Below are 10,008 nucleotides of genomic sequence, written 5' to 3' on the forward strand. Positions count from 1 at the left end.
GTCAATCGGTCTCGGGTTGTCATCGATTACTAATTGGTTCGGTTTTTCGGGTACAGATCGGGTTCGAGCTTTATTTTTCGAGTAGTTATCGGTTACGGATAACTATTGATCGGGTCAATATCGAAATAAGTTAATAGTCAGGTTTTTAATTGATGTATGCTCATTTACTTACAAAAATTAATTACCAATTGTTTTATCAGATATAGCAGATAGGGGTGTCAAACAGGTCGAGTTGGGTCATTTGCAGGTTCGGATCATATATAAATGGGTCAATAAACCCTTAACCTGAACCTGACCCATTTAATTAATGGGTCAAAAATTGAAACCCCGAACTGATCTGTAGCAGATTGGATCAACCTGCTAATGACCCATTTAACCTACTTTTTTTTAGGTCATTTAATTCATATATTTCAGGTCATTTGACCCATTTAACCTTAATTAAAGGCTTCCTCCAAAAATAAACGTATGCCACTTAATGTAGCGAGCACACGGTATTCTTTAGTAAAAGGCGAAAGAATAGTTCGCTTTGTGCTCACGGCGTGGCTGCGTAAGTTGGTATGAGATCTATGGAAGTGATTTAAAGGATTTTTCTTTTATTAGTATCTTTCATAGCCGATGTGGGACAACTTCCTTTGTTATTGAAAGTCATCTTCAGCTGACAAATCCCTTAGCCGATGTGGGACAACTTCTTTTCTTATTGAAAGTCATCTTCAGCTGACAAATCCCTCAATACATGGTAATTGGTATTATCTTAGTTTTACGAAGTATTTGGCAAATGTTGATCCGTCTTAAATTTAATAAATGGGTTAAACAGGTTTTTTTCGGGTTTAAATATTCAACCCGAACCTAACCCATTTAATAAACAGATCAGGTCGGGTTGACCCATTTAATTAATTGGGTCAAAAATCTAAACCCAAACCCGCTAATTTCGAGTCGGTTTTAGATCAGGTTAGCAGGTCGGGTCAGCTTTTGCCAGCTCTAATAGGCAGATCAATTTATTTCAATTAGTTTATATATATATATATATATATATATATATATATATATATATATATATATATATATATATATATATATATATATATATATATATATATATATACATATATATATATATATATACATATATATATATATATATACATATATATATATATATATACATATATATATATATATATACATATATATATATATATATGTATATATATATATATATATGTATGTATATATATATATATATATGTATATATATATATATATATGTATATATATATATATATATATATATATATATATATATATATATATATATATATATATATATATATATATATATATATATATATATATATATATATATTCTGTATGCAATCTCTTCTGTATAGAATTTGTGTTCTTCCTTTTTCCGTATTATTAGAAAACTGAAATTGGACTTAATTTGTTAAAATTAGGTGAAAATTTGATTCGGATTTATAACAGTTCGATTTACAATCGGTTCGGGTTTGTATCAGTTCGGGTTAAAAACAGTTCGATTAATAATCGATCGGGTTTGTATCAGTTCGGGTTAAAAACAGTTCGATATTAATCGATTTTAGTCAGGTTACATTCGGTTACGTGCATAATTCGGGTCGGATTTGACTCGGGTCGATCACTGTTCAGTTCGGGTAACATCGGTTAAGGTTTATATGTCGGTTATAAAATTCGGTTGTAGTTCGAGTTCGATTTTGCCCTTTTCGGTTAAACGGTTCGAGTGAAGTATCGGTTCGGATAATTGCGGTTCGGTAAACCTAAAAAACTTTCGGGTCGGATTTTCGGGTCGGGTTTATTTTGAACAGCTCTAGTAACTGCGAACAGCCCCAAACCTTAGATCTGGTAGTTTCACGCTCAGTTTTTGGAATAGTTTGAATTTTCGATTATTCAATTCATTTTTTTTTTTTCGCTCAGCTTTTTCAAAAATTCTCGTTCATCTCTATTATCTATTATGTATTTCATATTCACGACTACCATATTCATCGTCGGCAAACAAAAAAGTTCGTTATTACTCCAATCTTCTTCCACTGGGAGGAAATTGGAAAACCAAATTTTATTTTTAAATAAAGGCGAGAATTAAGTTTGGAAAGAGGAAATTCTACTAATTTCATAATTTACTCTCATATTCATCGGGTTCTCCAATTGTTGGAGCAACAAATTCTATAAAGCTATAATACATTGTTCTGCGTAAGAGGTAAGCAACTGAATCATACTTTGAGTATTCTGTTTTGTTTTTCATTTTATTCTTTCTGTTTGTGTTAATTTGTTCTTGTAAATTTATTCCAATTATGTATTACTAAATTTTAATTTGAGTATACTGATAGTATATTTTGTTATCACTAGAGATTCTCACTTTCCTTGCACTTTTCAGTAGATTTTATAGAAGTCTGAGGCAACACTAAAAGACTAGAATGGAAAAGATTTCCGCTGCTTGTGCTATGAGTTGGAGCATTGAGCTCGAGATAAGCCTTCGTTCAAGAAAGCCTGGTACAGATTTATTAGTGTTACTCTAAATTCAATATTTATTTGGAGATTGTGTATAGACTATTGAGGGATTCCTGTATGTTTATTGAATGTATGCTATGTGTTTCTAAGACAAGTCATGGCTTGTTTAACGAGTAATTTCAGGATAGTTTGTCATACAAATTATTGGGTGAATACAAAGTCTATTTTGTTCACTGAAGGCAGTGCAAGATATGATTTATTGAACAGAAATTCCTTGCTTGACTTGGTTTTTTATGCATGATTACCCTTCCAGGTAAGGCTATTGGTTCAATAAACATGATTTGTCATACAGAAATTCCTTGCTTGACTTTGTCCTCTTCTTATGTTTTGGAGGTGAGGACCATGTTTGCCTCTTTTCATGCTGTTTGGTTTCTCAGATTTGTTACTTTTGTCTCATCATTTTATTATTTTTACTCTGAATTTGCATGGTAGACTATTTACTTTTCAAACAGAAATCAAATGCTATAGTGTTTTTATTTTTTATCTTGATATCACCCCTTGTGGTTATTGAGGAGGGGTAGTACAGCCACACATTTGTGTTTTCACCTGTTGAGACTTGAAAATACACCTTTTGTGCATGTTATTGGAGTTAATTTTCTCTTTTATGGTTGTGAGCAATTTTGTTGAGCACGTCTTGTGGTGGTTTCTTTTCGTTGCAGTGAGTCCCCGCTCTACTAAATCAGGAAAAAACTGATTTTATATACGTGTGTTAAGACCTTCAAATCCTAATTTTTACTGAGACCACAAAGGCAAATATTTTTTGTATCTAACATCAATATTAGAGCACTAAAATGCTCGTGTTTCTGAAGTTTGGATGTAAACGTAGCTCAGTTCAGCTATTTGACTAAGCGAACTACTGAGCATCATCGGAATGAAAGGGTTTACAAATATACTAATGTCACATTGGTTGTGGCAGTGCCAGAGTGACACCACTGGGTTCAATCCTTTTTCACTGTATGAGTTAATTTGCATCTCTGAATGTTTTTCCCGTTTGATTTTATATGGGTGTATATTATCATTCAAATGAGGAAAATATTCGGAACGGAGGGAATACACGTAGATTAAAGATTGGCTATTGAACAATTTAGTTTCTACAATCGGAACCATATTTTCGCACTATGGTTTTTGCCGCTATTACTTTTCTGTAGGAAAGATGGCAATGCATTCTTGATAGATTTAGATCTTAAATTTGTTTAAGAGAAGGTTGTGTACCTTCCAGAACCAGACTATTCCTAATATAAGATGCATACTGGGTTGCAGTTCATCTTGTAAAAGATCTTGGAACTGATTCATGGTGAAGATGCCCTATTATAGAATAGTTACTAATAGCTAAGCAACTCTAAGAATGAACTACTTTACAGTTTGTACAACAGTAGATACAACTATTTGTGTCATTTTCTGCAGCTAGCTATATGTAATGGTGCTTCTGAATGTCTGAATTTTTAGAGCAATTTGCCAGCTATATAGAATAGTTGATTTTGTTTATTAACTAATGGAGGCTGGTGGAGACTTAAATATGCTTGTTTATTGACGCAGGCTGGCGTAGAACTTGTAAGAATTACTTCAGAAGAGGATATTTTGGCCACTATGTTGGTATCTCTTGCAAAACTTTCTTCAAAAGCACCGATTTTGATTTTGGAGCAGGTAATTGATTGATGTTGTGACGACATCCTGGATGAATTAGCTAATTTTGGGACTATACTTCCTTTGCTTTTATTATTTGCCTATTGATTATCCTTAAAATGTTGAAATTTTGGTGTATATAAGCATCACCTGATCGAGGAGACCTTTTTCTTTAGGTTTCTTCTATTAATATTTCATAAACCTCCATGTTTCTCCCTAGTATTTATTCATGCATGACTCATTTCCCTGATATTATCTTGATTTATCAACTCGAAAGAGCTTATTAGGCTGCTATTTTCTTGGACTCTTTCTTTATTGGTTTTCAAAAAGCTGTCTATCTGTGCTTCATTTTGTGCGGCAATTTTGTTTTTGTAGGTATTACCTTTTGCCAATCATATATAGCATCAACCATCATTGTAGGAGTAAATCTGATCCATCATGTCAACTATCTTGTATTGAGCACTGGCATTTTGTAGGTGCATTTGAAATAATCATTATTTATATTAATGGTCTTGGTTGTTGCAAAATACAGTTAAAGATATCTCCTAAAGCTTGTTTTTACTTTAATGCTAACCTTTCTATTCCTGCCCTAGGATGCGTTTGTGATATATAGTACTAGATTGAAGTTAGATAATAAATAATGTGTGAAACATTAATCTTAGCTTCTCTTAGCAGGTAGACATGCTTAATTCATTTCTGGCTCAGAGAACAAGTTTGCGCTTACTAGCTACAGTACTTCGATGAATGCATAATTTTGGGGAGCAAGCTGCATGCTTTCAACCTATTAGCGCTTCTCCATTTAAGAATTTGTTCCAAATGCTTGATGAATTGAATATGCCTTCTGCTTTGCAAGATGATGTATTGCAGCTGCTGCTGAAGGTTATTTGTTGATTTGCTTTGGTACAATCATTTAAGCTCCTGATCAGATATCTTGACTGTTTTGTTCTATTGCTTTGCTTGTAGATGCTTGATAATGGGTTACCTGATATGCTTTTCAATGACATTGATGACTTCATGAAGCTATTGAGATATGTTGAGGATGCGACTTGCTTTTTGATAGTTTCTACAAAAATCTTAGCTTTTCAAATTTTGGTAAGTGTATCTATTAAGCTCAAGGGAAAAGATGACCAAATATTGGAGGTTAATTTTGTTGCTTTTACGACTAAAGTTGTCTCAACTATCAGTGATCAGATAACTTTGTTGGTGAAACTAGTACGAGGTGGTACCTCTAGATGTGAAGCTGAGCAAGAATTGGGAAGCATGCTCAAGCTTCTACTTATACTGGTTCAGAATCATCAAGAATTGGGTTGTTTCATACTAGATAAGCTGCACTTTGTTATCAAGAACATGGAAAATTCACAAAACATGCCTTCAGCTTCCATAGAGATTTATGAGGTATACAAAGTTGTTAATGTAGGAGCAATACAAAATTGTCCTATACATGTGTTTATGACTTAATCTACAGATTTTTGGTGGCCTTCCTTGACACTCTGGATGGTTTTGGTTCTACCACTACTGAAATAGTTGACAAATTTAAGCAGTTGGTATCCTTTGTTTGTGATAGCTGTTTTTTCGATTGCTCTACCCACACATTCTTTGCCCTTCTTCTGCATTCTCTTCTCAACTGGAGCTTTTTACCATCTGAGAACCAGTCTAGCAATTCCGTGCAAGGAATGAGAGGATCTTATAACTTTCCAGAAGATGAAGCACTTATTCACAGATGCGCAAAAAATATGCTCTTGGGTGGAGATAATTGGTGTGCCTATAAAGCTGGAAGATATGCTTGCTGTGAGGGAGAATGGTGCATGGCTAATATTATTTTTCAACATCTAGAAGCAAAGGCTCAATCTGATGTTTGTTGTCACTGGTTGAAATTCTTAGTTCAGTTCACCCATTTTGAGAAGAAAGTCAAGGTGCTGCTTCAGCAATCGTCTCACTGTTCTATTCTTGACCATGTCTTGGTACCTTCAGCTATGAGTAGCACTCCGAGTACTATCTCTAATGAATACATTAAAGCACTTGTCAGTGCTTTTGGTGACGTTTCTTCATATAATAAGTTTTTGGAAGCCATTTCTTTGCAAACACAGACCCTTTGTTTCCAAAGGTGGTTCTTGGCATTGAGGCTGAAGGTTTTACTTGCATTGCTGGATGTACTTAAAGTCTTAAATGTTTGTTTAGTTTCCAAAGTTGATCTGGAAGGCCTTAAAAACACCGGTGGAAGTGAGTTTATTGATGTTCAACCTGTTTCTCAGAGGATGGAAGACATAATTCCTTTTCTGAATGGAATATCTGCAAAACTTGTGAGTGTTGCAGAAGAATATGATTTAATTTTCACAGCTTTTGTTGACTTAGATTCAAAAAGCTTGAGAGTAATATCAGATTTGGCATATAGTTGTTCACTGTTGGCTTTCTGCACAGAATTAACTAGTTTGATTTGCTCAGCTGTGTCTTCTGCTCTGACAGATAATTCAGACCATCGCCAGAGTGCTATTATAAAAGATTTAACTGTGCGTCTGTGGCACGTAGACTTTGAGACCTGTATGGATCTCATGTCACTTTTAAACGGACATGGGGGGCATAAAAGTTCTTTGCATTTGCTGCCTGGATTTCAAATATAAAAAATTGGCCGAATCTCTGAACACATACTTACATTGTGTAGATCTAGTATGCGGCAGTTGGTTGGATTGCTTAATGAGTGTTCTAGTATAAAAAATGAAAACACAGTATGCCAAGTATACAAGGATAGTATGCAAATTCTACTGAGTATTACTGGAGCATGGATGCATATTCCATTCCGGGTTCCAAAGTACTTCCGATTAAGGTGCGACATTTCATCCTGATTTAATATCTCATACCTTTCTAATTACGTTCTCTAATGTTTGGTTGATAACTCTGATTACTGGTTTCATTCCTGTATGATTTTTTCTTTGTTTCTCACTTTTGTGTTTATAGAGATTCAATAATTACATTATGAATAGGATATTTTATAAATGGTATGAAGCTGATGAGAATCATGGATTAGCCTAGTTGTTGAAGCCTTTCCCTTTCATGCTTATAGAAACAAGGTTTGTTTCTCATCACCTACATAAAGAATAGATTTACTTCCCTCTTCCCCTTCGTAGATTCTCTTGCCCTACACCTGAACTAAAAAATGTCCGAAACTATCATGCACCCAGCCAAATCTTCTATCCAGATAATTTACTGATAGATATTAGTCAATAGATAAATGGCATATATGGATTAAGGTTTCAGACTTTAGACTAAAGGTTTACGGAACTTTTTGTTCTTAATTTTGAATTTTCAATATGCGAATATTCGAACTCTGGGCAACTATTAAAGAATTATAGTACTAGTAGTCAAAGAAAACTAATAATTTGTAGAAGTCTTACGCTTTATTAGAGCTATATAAGTAGTAATAGATATTCAGCTAGGGTCATCAAATAACTCTCATAACAAGCTTAGGGGTGTATTTGGCAAATGACATTAAGATACACAATTTTTCCAATTGTCATTTTCCATTTAGGGGTATTCTTTTTTGTTCTTGTCTTTTTTAACTTGCACTATTGTGGGATAGTTTCTTTGTCTATGTACAAATGTATACGTTAATTCACTCTAAATCTTTCCATGTGCAAGTGGACAAGTGTTCCTCTTTACCATTTTTTGGTCAATTTGTAACTCTAAATGGTGAGAACGAGAAAAGAAACGGAGGGAGCTTACAATTTGATGTTTCTGTATGAAAATATTATATTCTATATATACTATCCTGTATATTAAAACATGTACCATTTTCACTGGTCACAAACAAAGTTGACCTCAAATGGTTGCTAGTGCACAAAAACTAGTCACTCGAGATTTCATTAATTTATTCTTGATTTCGAGTTTCGTAATACTAAGTATCTATAATCTTTTACACTTTAATAATTGAAGATGTTGATAATTAAAGTTCAGTATTGAAAAGTTCAAATGTTGCAAGTACTAATATACAATGAAATTATATAGAAGTATTTTTTTTTTTAACATTGGCTTGTTAAAATTACTCAATTAAACAAAATATTAAAAAAAAAAAAATCTCCCCTACAAATTTTAAGATGTAAATTCATATCTTAGGGATCATAAAAGAAGGTTCCGGTAAGAAAAGAGGCAATTTTTATTTGAAGGTTTCTATTTGAAGTTGGTCGCTTTATCTTTCATGTTGTAGTGGATTAAAGGATCATAAATTGCTGTAAAATGTAGAAAAATTGAAATTTGAATGTCTTTTTGCGATTGAAACTATCTTTGGGATTGCTAATTTAATATGAATTTCAGACCTACTATTGGGGCTCTTCTTTTGTCTAAAGGTGCTGGTAGCAGTAGCCAGAATGAAGCTTTTGTCTCGCAGGGATCACACTTAGCATTGAACTTGTGTATTCAACTTCATAATGTGAATTTAGATGTCTGTTCGAGATTCTCCAAGATACATATCATCCTTTCTTGTAAAACATCATTTTTGGGGAGAGCGTGTAATGGGCATACCCATGGGGAAGGGTGGACAAGTTATCAAGCATCAGAAACAGATACGATGGTGGATTTGAATAAGAAATTACGGGGCCATGTCTTGAGGCAGGATCATCAAAGTGATGGTGAGTCAGTTGAGGTGTTTGTATGTTTCAAAACAAATGGCAGAGCACAAGGGTTCTCGAGTTGTCTTCTATTCGAGTTTCTTACCGCTAAGTCCCTGTTCTCAGTTCAGGGTCATCGAATCATCTTCTGAAAGTCTATTTGCCTGACAACTTAGGGAAAATGAAAGGAGTTCTAAAGTCCTAAATATCTTTGCTGTTATATCTCTCTTCTTTCAGAATAAACTACCCTTTTTCTGTTCCCCCATTTACATCCATTTTCAGCAAAGCATCCCCTAATGTCCAGCACCCATGGTCCGCTGAAAAATACAGCATTACCAAGATCTGAGGGCACATGGAATCGACACAGCTGAAAATCCAGCATCCTTGAGAGCAAAACATCAGCTAACTTCAAACACAAGTAGTTGAATTGAAGCAAGACATGTATAACGTAATTCGCTAGCGCTTTTTGAATTCAGGATTCGCTCAAAATTGTTGAAGAATAACCCAAAATCAACCATAATTTATTTTTTTGATTCGCGATTCGCTGGAGATTAGCGAATCATGTGACACTGAGCAACGCAAAGCATTGAAATTGAAGGGGTGTATAATTTTCATGGTTAGATTCTCTCCAATCCTTTTTCTTTAATTGTGAGCAGCTCCCTTCGTAATTTTTGGTTTGAAGGCTTACTATCTATAGCTGGGATCTGGGGTCTACTTTTTGATAGGTTTTCTTGAAGTAGGTGAAAATAAAGATTTATATGTATATTATTTTTTGGCATTGTATAAAGAAATATGTATTTTCAATAAATCATCACATATAGTTATAGTCAATCAACAAATATTACATATTTTAATATGTTAATTGTTTTCCTGAATATCAAGTCAAATTTTAAAAGTTTTCCTGTCAATAATAGAAAAAAGACAGATTTTTAATGACAGTGTGATACGTGCCTTAAGTAATTTCTTTATTAGTATATTTTATTGATTTTTGATTTCCAATTTCTCCTACTCAAAATATCTCTCCAAATATATGAATATTTGAATGATACTTCCTAGCTCAGAGAGTTTGAGGTGTCATCATTTGCAAAAATAGTTGAAATTCTTGCGAGAGGTAAAAGAGAAATAGTTGTTTGAACTTGAATCACTCAAATTGTTGTTGGCTTTTAATGGCAGAATTTTTCTAGGAATGTTAGTAGCCATCTAATTTGTAAAGGTTCAATTTCTTTTTTCAACCCATTTACTCCATTTA

General features: G+C 33.6%; 1 protein-coding gene and 1 non-coding gene across 2 annotated transcripts; one reads left to right on the forward strand and one right to left on the reverse strand.

Annotated features, from left to right (window-relative positions):
- Nucleotides 1-429: 429 nt before the first annotated feature.
- On the reverse strand, nt 430-545 carry LOC130816738 (U5 spliceosomal RNA). The gene has a single exon (XR_009043278.1). It is a non-coding gene; the product is annotated as a U5 spliceosomal RNA (small nuclear RNA).
- Nucleotides 546-2,035: 1,490 nt separating this feature from the next.
- LOC130815551 (uncharacterized) lies at nt 2,036-8,605 on the forward strand. The gene is made up of 9 exons (XM_057682040.1): nt 2,036-2,227; nt 2,405-2,520; nt 2,792-2,871; nt 4,075-4,182; nt 4,837-4,893; nt 4,966-5,040; nt 5,125-5,467; nt 5,572-6,982; nt 8,467-8,605. The coding sequence occupies exons 2-8, from the start codon at nt 2,445-2,447 to the stop codon at nt 6,777-6,779; spliced, it is 1,947 nt and encodes a 648-aa protein (XP_057538023.1). The 5' UTR covers nt 2,036-2,227; nt 2,405-2,444; the 3' UTR covers nt 6,780-6,982; nt 8,467-8,605.
- The last annotated feature ends 1,403 nt before the right edge of the window (nt 8,606-10,008 follow it).

Source organism: Amaranthus tricolor, chromosome 6, assembly GCF_026212465.1.
Source record: "Amaranthus tricolor cultivar Red isolate AtriRed21 chromosome 6, ASM2621246v1, whole genome shotgun sequence".
In the NCBI taxonomy this organism is placed as follows: domain Eukaryota; kingdom Viridiplantae; phylum Streptophyta; class Magnoliopsida; order Caryophyllales; family Amaranthaceae; genus Amaranthus; species Amaranthus tricolor.